At 51.8% G+C, this 16,239-nt stretch overlaps 1 protein-coding gene across 1 annotated transcript; it reads left to right on the top strand.

Moving 5' to 3' along the window:
• The first annotated feature begins 3,718 nt into the window (after positions 1 to 3,718).
• Positions 3,719 to 14,954, top strand: ZMYND15 (zinc finger MYND-type containing 15). Its single transcript, XM_033170154.1, has 13 exons — positions 3,719 to 4,061; positions 6,031 to 6,259; positions 6,731 to 6,886; positions 7,199 to 7,359; positions 7,480 to 7,635; positions 8,556 to 8,642; positions 9,048 to 9,164; positions 10,079 to 10,167; positions 10,524 to 10,625; positions 11,627 to 11,756; positions 11,955 to 12,013; positions 12,960 to 13,120; positions 14,714 to 14,954. The coding sequence occupies exons 1-13, from the start codon at positions 3,725 to 3,727 to the stop codon at positions 14,895 to 14,897; spliced, it is 1,968 nt and encodes a 655-aa protein (XP_033026045.1). The 5' UTR covers positions 3,719 to 3,724; the 3' UTR covers positions 14,898 to 14,954.
• The last annotated feature ends 1,285 nt before the right edge of the window (positions 14,955 to 16,239 follow it).

Raw genomic sequence — 16,239 nt, 5'->3', positions numbered from 1 at the left:
CTTCCAGCTAGCAGAAGCACTGGGATTATTCCCCCCATATGGGGTAGATCCACATGTACATATTTGTAACTAAGTCTGCCTTCAGGAATCGAACTGTGAACTGATGTGAGTAAAGTTCTTTATTGATGTTGAATAAGATTGTTGCATCTTATTCTTTTAAGAGGGATTCAAGGGACTTTACCAGGAACGTACAATTCAATCTGAGACAGACTGAATTGTATAATAGTGAGAGGCTCACACGAGCCTACAACCAGCTTTCTGCTTTGTGTGTAAGAAAGGGGAATGTAACGCTGCTACATAAAGGAACTTGCTAATGCAAGTTAGGAAGAATATTAATAAACAATATATCCTCTCCTGCCACCCTGAACATTCCCACAGTTCTACTGGTTGGACTAACATCTCCCTGTCTGTGTCCACTCTAGGGAAACAAGGAATTTTGTACTTGACTGCTCCAATGGATTACATCCCATATGCCAGTCAGGCCCTTCATGGAGGAGATGCTTTCTCCAGCGCAGGCGCCCCAGAATAATGGAGCTGAAGGGAGAGTCTATCTCAGAACATGCCATGAAACTAGGCCACCACTCCACTCAGAATGGGGTGGGGGGAAATTGGCTCCCCCTCCCCCTGACCCTCTCTGGAGGTGCAAAGTGGCTTCCCTCTGGCTCTCCAGTGGAGGCTTTTGCTCAAAGACAAGGTGGGCAGCCACCTGCACTCTACCGTGGTGCTTTGAAGACATTTTGGAAGGCCCTTTGAAGACCCCTCTGCACCCAGGTGGCCTTGGGGGGGACGGGGGGTGGCACACAGAATGAGGTGCCCCCTCCATGCCAGCACATTGGGTTAATGGCCCACATGGATCCAGTAGCAAAGGTTCGGCAATATGGGGGTTTATTTAGGATTTGTTTTGTGTGGGATGTGAAACACAAGAGCAGTCAAGTACAACATCCCTAGAGTGAACATAAAAGGGGATGTCTGGACCAGCCCATCGGAACTTCCTGTTTCTCCTGGGCTGGGATAGACTTCCTCTGCATGTGACTAGAGGTGGTCAGCCATCTCTCTCTCTCTCTCTGACCACATTTGTCAAAGAAGCAACATCTGCTTAGCCTAAGATGTTCTCTTGGGAGAGAGGACAAAGGAGCTGTCTCCTTATGGGATAGTTTCCAGGTACATTATGTTTGTAACTTAAGTCTGCCTTCTGGGACCCAATTGTGAACAGAATGTGAGTAAACTTTTTTTAATACTTTTATACAAGACTGTGTCATGTCTATCTTTTTATGAGGGAAATTACCAAGGGGAAATTACCAACGAAACTTATTTTAGAGGCTTTAGCGAGCCTGAGCAAATGCATCTGCTGTGTAAGTTTAAAAAGGGAATGTTACTCCGCTAAATTGTGGAACTTGTTAACACAAGTTGGAAAGGATATAATCAAACAATATATCCTCTCCTGCATCCCTGAACATTCCCACATTTTGTGCGTTTCTTCCTAAGCTTTATCACATCTTTTTCGTTTTCGTAAACCACCCTGGATCCTTGCTGCAGGAGGGAGGGGCTCCCCCCCCTTTTAAAGAAGCGGAAAAAACCCAACTGAAATAGAAGAGACTGGAGTAGGGGCTAACCAGAGGGAGGGGATGTGATTTAAAAATGCTGGTTATTTTGGGGGGGGAGGAACAAAGGGGTCTGCAAAGGAAGTATAATCCCCCCCCCCCAGCCTGAGGTTTCAAAAAGTGGGATTTGGCCCACTTGGAATGGAATTTATTTATATTCTGAAGTAGGTCAGGCCAAGAGAAGGCAGTGACTGTGCCCCCCGCAAGGTCACCTTCAGCAAGGTTTCCAGCCACTGGGTGGGGGATTCGAACCCTGGTCTCTCCCAGATCTTAGTCCTCACTGAAGCCCCGCAGGTCGGCTAGGCAGAGTGGCAGTCACCCAGTGCCCTTTTTTCCAAGTGGGGATTCGAACCCTGGTCTTGCTCCTAGTCCTCATGGAGTCCCCACAACAACCCTATGAGGCAGGCTAGGCCATCAGAAGAAGGCAGACACTGCCCTGAGCTCACACCCAGCAACCTTCATGGCTGGCTGGGGGCATTTGAACCCTGGTCTTCCCTGGGTCCTAGCTCGGCACTCTAACCACTACACCGCCGCTGCCTCTTTTTACACCCCGACATCTTTTCCTGACCTTCAGGGTCCACTCAGCCTTGCTGGACCACAACTGTGCCAGGGGAGGGCAGAGGAGACGCCCCTGCCTGCGATAGCCTTCTGCGGGGTGCTCCCTTTCCACTGCCCATGGTGGCGATGGGACCCAGGTGTCTGAGGGGGCATCAGAGGAGGAGGCTGCTGGCCGCCCCTCTGTCTGTTGGCCTGGCCAGGATTCCAGATTCCTCTGATGTCGCAGCGGAACAGAGGGACCCCCCCCCCAATCCAACGACTGACCTTCAAAGCGGTCAGGTAGGTGGGGAGGCCTAGGTGGGCCATAGGTGGGGGGCAGGACCCCATGCCAGGGGGTGGGCAGGGCTGTTGGGAGCACAGCTGCCCTCTAGGGAGCCCCTCTCTATGAGAGGGGGGGACGGACTCACCTGACTGTTGGTGGCAGTTGGGACACACCTGCCAGAGATGTCCAAACTGAATGGAGCCCACTTCTCTCCCAAAGACGACCCGCTTCGTGGGCAAGGGAAGCGGGGGACAGAGAGAGACGGGGGAGCTCTTTCATTTCATTTCATTTATTTAATAATAATAAGAATAATATTTTTTAAAAGTGCGTAAAATAAACAATATAGAATAAAAATTAAAAGTGAGAACACAGAAAGAAAGGTATAATATATCAATACAAGAATTAGGAATTACAATTCCATATAAAGTTATCTAATACATAGATATTATTATTATTCAAACACACACACACAAAACCCCCAGTATATTTTGTATAAATGGGTTCCAAATTTCATTACACTTTTATCTTATTTTGAGGATTCGCAGGCCCAACCTGTAGGATTTTCACATTTCAAATTCCAAAAATGAGGGAAGCCCAAAGATATTTTGGTTAGAATACTATAATATAATTTAGTTTTGCTTGGTAAATAAAATATTTGTAAATTTGTGTAGAAATCATGGGAAATGACTGGCAGATACTTGCAGTTATGTACTATGTATTCATATTAATATATTATACATATCTTATATGACCTGTCAATTTCAAATTAATTTTTTTTTGTTTTTCTGAGAGTAGTTTATTTGCTTCTTTATCAAACCTACCAAGCTAAATCTTGTCCAGTAACAAAAATAGTAGCAGATTTAAATTCCTCACACCCAAAAATGGTTTTAAGGCCCCTCACTTAAGAAAAGTGCAAAAATTAAGTTTCACCCCCTAAAATGACACCCTGCAGGAATTAACCTCTCCTTAGACACCTCCAATGTATAAGAGTATTGAGAGTTGGAAGGGTCCTATGGGTCATCTAGTCCAACCCCAGCCATCCAGGAATACCTGTTTCATAGAAACTTAGAACTGTTGATTTGGGTGGGATTCCAAAAGGTCATCCATTCCAACCTGCTGCAAAGCAGGTAGATGCATGGGAGTTTGGGGATCAAGGGAAACGTACTCTGCACATGCTCAGAGGCACCCTCAGTATCCTGACTGGGACTCCCGAAGAAAAGTAAAGGGCCTGGCGGGGGGGGGGGCTTTGGGTGTTTTCCCGTGCAGCTGACGGAGGACTAGCCTGGCCGCTCTCCCCGCAGGCATGGAGTTTGTCACCGGCTACCGGGCCGAGATCCTGGACTTTGCAGAGCTGCTCTTCGGCTGGTACCGGCGCTTCCTGATGGACTCGGCCTGCCGGCGAGGCAGCGAGCGCCGCAAGCGCCAGGAGGGCTCCATCCGGCGCCTGCCTCCGGATCCGGCCCTCTGGGTGCTGCACGCCTTGCCCAACAGGGCGCTGGCCTTCACGGTGGCCGACCCCGGGCAGCAGGTGGGCGGCCGCTTCTACAGCGAGGAGGCGCTAGCCCTGGGGGACCTGGAGCGCTTTATCACCTTCGTGGGCGCCGGCGAGGAAGACGAGGAGGAGGCCGCACCTGAGACAGGTGAGGGGTGCCTGAGGGGGCAGGGCTTAGCGCAGGTAGCCGCAGCATCCTGGCTCTGCTCTGTGTGGGATGTGATAGATCTATAAGTAGCAGTCAAGTACTGTATATACTTGAGTATAAGCCTAGTTTTTCAGCACATTTTTTGTGCTGAAAAAGCTGCCCTTGGCTTATACTTGAGTGAGGCGGGCGGTGGCGGGGCGGTGAGAAAGAAGCAATTTCTCTCCGCTCGTGCTGCCACCTGCTCTCCCCTGTCAACCATTCCTTAAGAAGCGTACAAGAACGGCGGTTCTTTACTCTCCCCAGGCAGCTTGTTCCATTCCTGAACTGCTCGCATAAATGCAGACTTGGCAAAGGAGGAAGAGGAAGGAGCAGCCCAAAGGACTGCTTTCGGGCTGCTCGTTCCTCCTCCTCCTCCACAGCGGCAAAGGTGAACCGGCTTATACTCGAGTCAATAAGCTTTCCCAGGTTTTTGTGGGGAAATTGGGTGCCTCGGTTTATATCCTGGTTTGCTTATATTCGGGTATATACGGTACAACATTCCTTGTTTTCCTAGAGTGGGCATGCAACTTCCTGTTTCCTCCTGGCTGGGACATCCTTCCTTTGCATGTGGCTAGAGGTGGGCATGACCTTTCTTCTTCTTCTTCTTCTTCTTCTTCTTCTTCTTCTTCTTCTTCTTCTTCCTCCACTCGTAGCTGAGTAAGATTGTCTTCCATAAACACAGTTTTAACAATGAGTCCGTAAGTGACTGTGGAGGCCAATTCTGGACTCACACGTCCTTCCACAGTGGAGACATAGGTTTCCAGACGGGAGTTGATCACGGTGTGGATTTGCCAAGCGTGCCTTCCTCTTAGCACGTTTCTCCCTTGCGTCCTGAGTTCGAGTGTCTTCAAAGCCCATGACACCTTTGGTCAAGGCTGCTCTCCAACTGGAGCGCTCACAGGCCAGGGTTTCCCAGTTGTCAGTGTTTCTACTACAACTCTCTCTCTTTGACTTCCTCCATCATTGGAACAGCTTTTAGCTAACAGAGGACCCTGGGATCATCCCTATATGGGATAGATCCACATGTATATACTTTGTACCTAAGTCTGCCTTCAGGCAGCCAACTGTAAACTGATGATGTGAGTAAACTTCTTTTACTGACTTTAAATAAGATTGTTGTGACTTTGTTCTTTTAAGAGGGATAAAAAGGGAACTTACCAGGAACATACAGTACCAAATTGTATGATAGTGAGAGGCTTAAACAAGCCTGCAAGCAGCTCTATGTTGTGTTACGTAAAGGGACAAGTTAGGAAGGATATTAACAAGCAATATATCCTCTCCTGCCTCCCTGAACATTCCCACACTCTGCCTCTACAGACAGAGGGGGAAGCGGCGCTTCTGAATGCCAGTTGCTGGAAGCCACAGGAGGGGAGAGCTGCTCTCATGGGCGGATCCTGCTTGCTGGTTTCCTACAGGCAACTGGGAGAACAGGATGCTGGACCAGGTGGGCCACTGGCCTGATCCAGGGCTCTTCTCACATTCCCATGGAGCCTCCAGGCCCAGGAACAGTCTATCCTGATTCCTCGCTCCTTAGGGGCATTTGGCTACTGGGAAGGCAGGAGGCTGGACTCGGCGGGTCGTTGGCCGGATCCAGCCCATGTCTCTCCTCACACAGAGGTCCAGCTCCAAGGGCCTTCTGGCAGTTCCCGCCTGCAAGAAGTGAGGTTGCAGGGAACCAAGCAGTGGGCCTATTCGGTAGTGGCGCCCCCCTGTGGAACATCCTCCCATCAGATGTCAAGGAAATAAGCAACTTCCTGACTTTTAGAAGATATCTGAAGGTAGCCCTGTTTAGGGAGTTTTTAAAAACGTTTGATGTTTTATTCTATTTTTAATATTCTGTTGGGAGCCGCCCAGAGCAGCTGGGAAAACCCAGCCAGATGGGCGGGTTATAAATTGTAATTATATTTATAATCCTTTGGTTCTCTTGCAGGCCAGCCACTCTGGCGCGTGGAGCACCTCCTGCTGGTGACGGACGAGCACGGCAGCATCCTGGGCTTTGACTTCCAGCTGGGGGGGTCCTCCGCAGGGGCCACGGGGGCCGAGCAGCCCCTGGAGCCCCGCGCCGTCGCCCTCCTGTGCCACAGCATGATCTGCCCTCTCGGCGCAGGGGAGCCGCGAAGACCCAAGCTGCTCACCGTAGGAGACGCGGCCTTGCACAAGTGAGGGGCTGCGGCACTTCGTTGCAGTGCATGGCGTGGCTTCCACGGGGCTCCTCCTTTGGGGCAGAGGAAGAGGGGGCGCAAAGAGAAGAATAAGCACGTTGTAAAATAGGTTGTGCAATACATTTGCCCCCCACCCTTTTTTAAAGAAGTAGCAAGAGAGGAGCTGGCAAGAGAGACCCCATATTCAGGGGCAGTGTATCCTCCAAGGCCCAAATAGCCTACAAACAGGGGGCTATCTGCGCTTCGCCCTGCCTTGGAATTTCTTGAGGCACCTGGGCCGGCTAGAGTTGGCAAGATCCACCCCGGAGAGCGAAGGGGGTGACCCATAGCTGGGGGGAAGGGCAGCCAGTTCTGCTGCTGTTGCCCACAGGTCCTCCTGCCTGCAGGCTTCCCATGGGGGCATCTGGTCTTCCCTGGGAGAAGAGGCGGTTGAACTGGGCCTGATCCAGCCGGTGTCCTCCTGTCTAGGTCCCTGGAGCCGCTGCTCTCGAGGCTGGGGGTGAAGATGAGCAAGGGCCCGATGCGCGGCTGGGGGCCCAAGCCGGCCTTCACGTTCCCCACCACCCGCGTCAGGGCCTGCCACGTCTGCAAGCGGCACAGCTTCGAGGGCCAGGTCACGGCGTGGTGAGCAGCACCCCGGAGAGGGCTCCCGCCCCACCCTGCCCCCTGCTTTCCATCTAGGCACGCCCATCGACACACACCAAAGACACATTTGCAAAACCGTAACCCTCGCTCTGGCGCACCTTTGCAAAGCAGTGGGAGCCCAGCAGGTTCTTTGCAGAAGTTGGTACCGGGTTGCCCTTTGCTGGGATTCCTGCATGGCCTCAGGGTTGGTCTGCATGACCCTTGGGGGTCCCTTCCGACTGTCTCTCCCCCGGATCCCCCAGCCCCTTCCCTGTGCTGCGTGGCCTGAGCAGCCCCTCTCTGTCGCCCCAGCCAGCACTGCAGGGCCGTCCTGTACTGCTCCGAGCGCTGCCGCAAGCTGGACTGGAACCGCAGCCCTGAGGACATCGGGCACCAGTTCTGGTGCCAGCGCATGGCTGGGTACATGAGTCGCACCCGGGAGCTGGCCAACCTGCCCTTCACCTTCACAGCAGGTGGGCAGCCCGGGCGCCTAGGGTCAGGGGGTCAGATGCTGGGGGGGGGAGGCAGAGTCTGGGGTCCTGAGCGGCTGAGCCCCCCCCCCACCTCATCTTCCCCACTTGTTTCCCTTGCAGAGGTGACCAGTGAGAACTTCAACAAAGAGGGCTTCCTCTCTGCCAGGGGTCTGACCCGCGGCTACTGGGCCGGAGAGAGCATGCTGGTCAGGGCTCCCGACTATGGCGTGGGGCTCCAGGGGGGTCCCGAGAAGCCCGTGCCCTTCCTGCAAAGCGGTGAGGAAGCGGCAGGCCTGTTGGGCATGCGTGTGTGCAATGCAGACCCACAGAGTCCAGGTTGGGTGGTCAGAAGGGGGGCCAGGAGCCTCTACCCCACCTCCTTCACAGCAGGACTGGTGGGCATCGAAGCAACTTGCTAGTGAAACTGTGGAACTCCCTCCCACCGGAGGCAGCGATGGTCACCAACCTGGACGGCTTTAAGAGAGGGCCAGACCCCTCCAGGGAGGACGGAAGGGCTGTCAAGGGCTGCTAGCCACAAGGGCTCTTCCCTGCCCTCCAGTTGGAGGCAGTCTTGCTTCCGGATGCCCACTGCTGGAAACTGCAGGAAGGGCTCTTGTGCTCGGATCCTGCTTGTGGTTTTCCCATTGCACTAGGTGGGCCATTGGCCTGATCCAGCAGGGTGCTTCTTTTGGCCCTATGGAGCTTCCAGGCCCAGAAGCAGTCTATCTGTGTTCCTAGATTCATAGGGAGTATTTATCCACTGCGCTGTGAACAGGAGGCTGAACTAGATGGGCCAATGGCTTTTCAGGACCAGTCCAAGACATCTGGGCCGTCTGGGGCAGAGGAGAAGATGGCGCCTCTCCTTGTCTTCCTGCTCCTCCCATTTCCTTGCACAGAAGCTGCCTGGACTGGTGGTCGAAACTCACTTCTGCGTGGGCAATGGGGCAGCACCTCCTAGCCCCCTGGAGTGGGGCTGAGGGGATTCCACTTGCTTGTGTGGGGTGCACAACCGGCTGTATGGCACCTACAGTTCTCCTCTCCAACAGAGGCAAATGATTGTGGGTGCCACTACTGCCCGCCAATCTCATCTCTGCCATCTCCCGCCTCCCTCTGCCTAAGGCTGGGGCAGCTCCTTTGCCCCACAACCTTGACATTCCCCTCCCTGCCCTGACCAGCCTTTTTCTCACCCCCCCTAGGGAACCCCTTTGAGGCACTACGGCCGGAAGGAGGGACGGCTCTTCCGCCAGCCCCCCCAGAGCCTCCCATGCCCCGGACATTCTTTGGTGAGACAGGGGTTGGGGGGCGGGAGTCAGAGCTTGCATCTTGCAAATTATGTATAACAGGGCCTTTCCGATGGTGGCTCCCCACTTGTGGCAAGCTTTCTCTAGGGAGGCTTGCCAGGTGCCGTAATTACACATCTATAGGCACTTTCAGATCAGGCCTTCAGCTTTTAATAATCAATGGCCTTTTTACCTGGGTGAAATGATTTAATCTAGGTTTTCTAAAAGAAGACGATTGTCTTTTAGATTTATATGCCGGTCTTAACATCCACATGTGTCTGTTTTTTGCTTAAAATAATGCATGTTGCTTTGACAAAAAAAAAAAAAGCGATGGCTAAATCTGATTAATAGCAATCAAAGGGGGCGGGCCCACTTCTCTGACTCTCTGCTGCCTCCCCCTCCCCGTAGGGTCCTGGAAGGAGTATTACCAGTGGCGAGGGCTGCCCCTCGGAGCCCCTCTGGCCGTCCTCCTGAGCTACCCCCTCACTGCCTACTACATCATCACCCAACTGGCTCCGCAGCACTGTGAGTATTGGGGGGTAGCCCCCCAGCCTCCCAGCAGGGTTTGTAACACACATGAAACAGAGAGAGAACGAGCGTAAGAGGCAGGAATTAAAAGATGAAAAGCAAAGCTGTAAAACAGGCGCATGGAATAAGCGCAGCTGCACAGGAGTCAAAGGAACAAAGTCCAAGTCAAGAGGATTATCAGCATTATCAGGTTATCAGGTCTGGTTCCAGGTCTCCCAGGCTTGCCTGGAAAAGGGCGGTTCTGCCAAATATGCTGTAAAGGGAATTCCAGATCATACAAAAAGTGTCTGGTGTTTCTAGTCCTAACCAATATCCCAAATTACGTGTGATTCTCTCCATAGTACCTCTGTTCCGGCGACTAAGCTGTAAGATTCGGATGCTGTTGCCCATTGACTTGCAATTGCTATTTGTTCTGCCAAGATCGTAGACAAGGCCAATTCTTTTGACTTTATACCAACATCAACATCTTCGAAAATATGAAGTCGCATTAATTTTGGACAGCAAACCATAGTTTCTTTCATAATACTTAACTTTCCTGTCAAAATCCCCACCTGGCCATGAAGCTCACTGGGTGACCTTGGGGGACAGCCACAGCCTGTCTCAGCCTAACCTTCTTTGTGCTGCTCAGAGTTAACCTGTGGAACTCCCTCCCACAGGAGGCAGGGATGGACAGGACAAATTCATGGAGGAAGAGAGGGTTGTCAGTGGCTACTAGCCAGGATGGCTCTGCCCTGCCTACAAGGTCAGAGGCAGCGATGCTTCCAAATCCCAGTTGCTGGAAACCTCAGGAAGGGGGAGCTGCTCTTGAGTTCAAGTCCTGCTCGTGGTCTTCCCATAATGGGCACTATCCAACACGTTCCAAAGGTCCTCTGTGACTCCCGGTCTCTCCCCTCCTTTAATTCTCCCTCCAGTTCCCGAGCTGAACATCCTGAACAAGCAGTCTCTCAAGATCCACGTGGTGGAGGCAGGCAAAGAATTTGGGGTTCTGATGGTCTTCTGGGTATGTGAAGGGTCTCCCTGGCGGGGCAGAGGTGCAACTGGGTACGAGGGAGGGGAGGGTCAAGGGAGAGCTGGGCAAATTGGCACCACTGGTTTTGCAGCCCAAGGGCAGGAATTCAGTTTTATTTATTTCTTATTGAAGCTTATGGATACACAACTGGAAAAAAAGACCATGCATTCCAATATATGATTACGGTGTCAAGACTTCTTGCTTTTCTAAAGCTTCATGGAAAATCTCAATGTTAGACACGTTCATCAATACACAGGCATTCCCGCTTCAGTGTGAATTAAACCAATTATATGTAACAGGAAGGTGGCTAAAATTCATCCATTTTCTCATTTCCGACCCCCTTGCAGGAGTTGTCGGTGCTGCTGCCCCATGTCTCTCTGGAGCTTCTGTTTGTGGGGGATGCCCTGCCCCCCCAATTGGACGGTCAGCAGTTTCTCCTTCAGAGGGATGTGAGTCTGCCTCTGGGGAGAGGGAGGGAGGGAGGGACACCAGGGGCAGATCTACTATGCAGCCAATGAGGATTAAGCTTCAGGGACCCTGATCCCCTCCCAAAGTGACTTTAGACCACATCACTTTTAGGCCTGGTAGTCCCAATTTGAGTTGCACAAATCAGAAACGGTAAGGCATAGGAATTTTTTATTCACACCAGGGACTTCTGACATGTGAGGTAATCCATTACAGCATTTTTAATCAAAATCTTCGGTGTAGTAGTTTATTTTATTTTATGTGATGACCTGTCATGGAGCAACCCCACAGCATTTCCTTGATCCACCAGGCTTGTAACTCCATTGAAAGAAGAAACGAGATTCGTGTGGTCTGACTTGTTTTTGATGAAGCCATGCTGGGTCTTAGTAATCATAGCATTCCTTTCTAAATGTTCACAGACTGTTGAATTATCTGTTCTATGTCAAGTTCACCGGTCGGTAGTTACCTGGGACTTATTTCCCCCGCTTTTTGAAGATGGGGACAACATTTGCCCGCCTCCAGTCTGTAGGGACCTCACCGGTTCTGCAAGAATTCTCAAAGATCATAGGCAAAGGCTCTGAAATTACACCCTCAAGCTCCTTTATTACCCTTAGATGCAGCTCATCAGGCCCTAGAGATTTGAATTCATTTAAAGTAGCTAGGTGTCATATTTGCCATCCTGTATTAAAAGCTCCAGTAAATAAGGTCTTTCTTTAATCTGCCCTAAATCTTCCAACACTCAGCTTCATTGGGTGTCCACGGATTCCTTTGGCACCAGAGAGGGCAGGAAACTTCTCTCTATCCACTTCTTCCTGGTTGTTGTTAGCATCCATCTGTTTTCCTCATGGAAAACCATCCCAGTTGGTGGCCACCGCTGCCTCCTGTGGGAGGGAGTTTCCGCGGTTAACTCTGTGCTGAATTAGGGGCTCCCTCGGTCTGACACAAGCACTTTGTGAATCCCCTCATTCTCTTCCCCCCTTTCCAGGAGGAACAAGGCGTCTCTGTCCGGCCTGGCCTGGCCCCCAGATGCAAAGGGGGGCGGCGTGAACTTCAGTTTGGGTTCAGTGCCCGCCCCTACCACCTCTTGCAGGCGCCCAAACCGGACCTGGTCATTGGTGAGAGTAAAGGGGGAAGGGGCCAGGAGAGGGTGGGAAAGTGGGGGGGGGTGTGCAGGGATGGGTTGGGCTGCTTGGCCAGAGAACGAAGCAATGGTGGGGTGGGGGTAAGAAAGAATCCAACTGAAGAATGGGGTGAGGAGGCTGTCTATATCTCTTGCAGAGAGTTCCCCATGTTAACACACCCCTTTTGTCCAGGGTTCAACTCTGGTTTTGCCCTCAAGGAGACTTGGCGGAGTTCTCTGCCCCGACTTCAGGTAAGCTGAGTCCACTCATCATGCAGTATTTAGAAAAGGAGTCTCCCCACCCCCCAAAAAACAAAATCCTTCCCTCCATCCTGTGGAATGACATTGCTATGACATCATCTCTTGACATCACGGCCGATGGATACCGTACTTTGGCCCAGCGCCCAGCATTGTGACATCAGGCATCTGCTTCTGAAGTGATGGTGTCGCCCGTCTCCCGAGCCCAATTCTCCAGCTGTGATGTCATCAGGCCTTTGGTATGATGCTGTGACCAACTGACGCCAAGCAACCACCTTAGAGCTGGTGAAATAGCTGCCCCAGGGTTGGCGGCAATTCACAGGCATTTGTCTTTTCACAGGCTGAATTTTGATTCTAGAAATGTAGGCATTGAAAATCTCACAGAATTCCAAATTAGGAATGCAGTTGAATTTAGAAGATTCAGAGAAAAGAGTAGTAAATGGTCAGCTCTGGCTGTTTATCAGCAGAACTGCAGTTATTTGGGAAATGGAAGGCACACTTACAAAAACACCCTATTCCTTTTCAAAACTGAAGTTTGAGAGCTGCTGGTCTCAGCATAGAACATTCATGGTTTCTGTGACATAATAGCTCTGTACAAAATAGCTCCTGGGGCAGCTGAAGCCATGGCAGAGGCAGTAGAGTGTACTGGTTAGACTGCTGGCAGAAACCAGTGTTCAAATTCCCCTCCCCCCGCAACCATGAAGCTCCTTGGGCGTGGCCTCGAGGTGCCACCTGTTAGCCTAGCCTACACCACAGGGCAGGAGAACCATGCCACCCTCAGCTCCTTGGAGGGAGAGCCAGGCGGTAAATGCAGCAAGTAAATAAATGCAACAAATATAGGGCCATTATGGGGTGGCAAGGTAGACACCCCTCTTGAGCGACGGAGCTGTCAGGTCCTGGTCCCCTCACTTCTCTCTTTCTCCCTCTTTCCACCTTGCAGTCCCTTCGGGTGCCAGCCTACTTCACCGAATGCAGTGAGTACAGCTGTGCCGTGGATGAGGCTGCCGTCTCCATGGCGACGGGGGGCAGCGCCAGCCCTGCCCAGATCAACCCTTTCCGGTCGCCTTTCCGCCAGGCCGGAATCGACAACGCCATGCCCTGGTGGGTATCCCAGCTGCGGTTCTGCCAAAGACGGTCTCCCACTCCTGCGTCCCAGAATGTAACTTTGGATGCCCCTGACCCCAGTCCCTAAAGCGACTGAAAGGGACAACCTCTTAACCTCTGGTCAATGTCCTGTTGACCCCTGGCCTGGTCAGTTTTTGTCCATCAAGAGAAAGGCTTCCCAACCACCTTTGTCTTTCTGCCTCCATCTTTATGGCACCCCCCTCCTCCAGCAATGCTGGGGGTTGGGCTAGATGACCCTTGGGGGACCCTTCCAACTATGGTTCTTTCTCCTCCTTTCCAGGAACTACACCCTCTGGTACTGCAACTCCCCTAAATTCGCACCCTTTGCCGACATCCGTCCATTCAACGAATGTACCCCGGACCCTCTAGAGTAGCAGACTAGAAATCCCAGTCCAACACCACCTTTTGAAATGAACAGCACGGATTCATAGACTCAGAATCATGGAACTGTAGAGTTGGAAGGGACCATGAGGGTCATCTAGTCCAACCCCCTGCAATGCAGGAATCTTTTCCCAACGTGGGCCTCAAACCCATGACCCTGAGATTGAGAGTCGCGCGGTTCCTGACTGAGCTATAACCCAAGAAAGACATGTAGGTCCAGATAAGGAAGCCTTTGAAGCTTTTTATGCTTAGTGCTAATTAATATTAGTATTAACAAGTACAGTGGTACCCCGCTAGACGAATGCTTCGCTAGACGAAAAACTCGCTAGACGAAAGCATTCGTCTAGCGGGAGGCTGCCCCGCTAGACGAAAAAGTCTATGGGGCTGCCTCGCAAGACGAAAAAATTTCGTCTTTTTTTTTTTCGTTTTTGCGGAGCGCGGCTCCCATTGCCGCTCCGCAAGACGAAAACCCCGCTAGACGAAAATTTTCGCGGGACGAATTATTTTCGTCTAGCGGGGCACCACTGTAATCATGGTGGCTCAAGCCACACAGATTTCAAGGGGGAGGAAGAACGTCAGGAGCCTGCTGGATTAGGCCCAAGGGGGCCCACCTGAGCCAGGCCAGCCTGTCCTCGCAGTGGCCAAATACTGCCAGGAACTGAGGAATCCAGATAGGCTGCCTCTGCGCCTGGAGGTTCCATGAAGACTGTTGCCTCAGGCCCCAGGGGACCCACCCTGCCCAGCCTTCTGTCCCCATAGCAGCCAAGAAGGCGCCCCAAAGGGAAGAAGCACACAAGCGGGATCCAAGCGCAACAGCTCTCTGCTTTCCTACAGTTCCCAACAAAACTGGATAGCTCATTCTTTAAGAGCGTAGGGCTGATAATGCCAAGGGTTGCCAGTTCAGTTCCCGCAAGGGACAGCTGCATATTCCTGCATTGCAGGCGGTTGGACTGGCTGATCTTCAGGCTCCCTTCCAACTCAGTGATAAATTCTACGATAACCTTTGGCAGAGGAGACCAGGGTGGCTTGTAATGGTTGATAGCCGCTTCCTCCAATCCATGAAATTGCCTAATCCTCTCCCAAAGCAGTGCGAGTTCTACCCCAAGAGGGTAGAGTCCAGAAATGTGTGGCCACCCCCAAGAAGACCCTGCTCTCCCATTCACCCCCTCTGCCCCCTCTCGCCGCCAGGTACTCCAACGCCTTCATCTTCCACCTGATCTACAAGGCATCCTCAGCCAGCAACCACCGGCAGACCCCTGCCCCTCTGCCACAGGCCCTGCCACCCAGCGGGAACGCTGACCCCCCAGAGGCAGCCCGGAGCAGGCGCAAGGAGAAGAGGCAGATCCGGGCAGCAGGGCGGCGGCGCAAGTGATAGGGGTGTGGAGCATAGGAGGGAGAGGGCAAGGCAGGCAATATAATAAACAGGAATGGGCAAAGGGCGCTTCAGTTTCCTCTCTGGCACAACTGCACTCTGGGTGAGGGGCTCGCAAAAAGGCTGGCACCCTCTGTGGGTCACCTCCCTCTGTGCTTCAAAAGCAGCACGGCTGCCATTTTGGGGGGAGGCCATGATCCCTGCACATTCCGCGTCTTCCAAGGTTTCGGATCAGTTTCACAAGACCCCCAAGCTCCTTCCAGTTCCTTTAATGTGGCTAAGAATAGGGGCAAATGAATCTCAAAAGGGCAATCAAATTTCACAAGGGAGAAATGAATTTCAATAGGGGCAAATGTAAAATTTTGCACTTAGGCAGGACGAACCAGATGCACAAATGTAGGATGGGGACACCTGGCTTACTAGCAGTACATGTGAGAAAGATTTAGGGGTCTTGTGAACACAAGCTTAACAATTTCTACTTTTAATTAAGCGCTTTTATTTACCTACTTGATTTAGGGTGGTGTAGTTGCCCCCCTCCCATGCCCCAGTCTGGCAATGCCCGTTTTGGCAGAAGGCCTGCTTTTACTGAAACCAACCCTCTGCAGAACCCTGGGGACAGGAATCTTGGCCAAACCTAAAACATTGGGAGAGCCTGTATAATAATAATAATACAGTGGACGCTCGGGTTGCGAACATGATCTGTGCGGGAGGCACGTTTGCAACCCACAGCCTTCGCAACCCGCAGCGTCACGTCTGCCCATGCACGGGTTGCAATTCAGTGCTTCTGCGCATGCACAAAGCACGATTTAGTGCTTCTTTGCATCCGCAAGCGCTGAAACCTGGAAGCAACCCATTTCGGTACTTCTGGGTTCGGCACGGTGCACAACCCGAAAAAGCGCAACCCGAAGCGTCTGTAACCCGAGGTATGCCTGTATTTATTTATTTATTTTTATTATTATTAATTTATACCCCACCCATCTGGCTGGGTTCCTCCAGCCACTCTGGTTGGCTTCCAGCAAAATATTAAAAACACGATAAAACATCAAACAGCAAAACCTTCCCTAAACAGGCCAATGGCCCACCTAGGCCAGAAGCCTCACCTCACAGTTGCCCCTGATGGGACACAAAACGGGGTGAGGATGGGGAAAGCATCGCACAAAAGGGCCCTCCATCCCAGGGCGGTCCATGTGGGGCCACAGGAGCCCTTGTTCACAGAGCGTGCCATTTAACCTGAATTAAATTGTAGTGTGAACTAATACTATCTAATGTACACAAATAATATATTTAATTGGGTAAACAGTACATATAATCAAATACGCAGTGATCGAGTATGGATTTCTTA

The sequence above is a fragment of the Lacerta agilis genome, chromosome 14, assembly GCF_009819535.1.
Source record: "Lacerta agilis isolate rLacAgi1 chromosome 14, rLacAgi1.pri, whole genome shotgun sequence".
NCBI lineage: Eukaryota > Metazoa > Chordata > Lepidosauria > Squamata > Lacertidae > Lacerta > Lacerta agilis.
The sequence above is the reverse complement of the archived record's forward strand: the minus strand, read 5'-3'. Positions and strand labels throughout refer to the sequence as shown.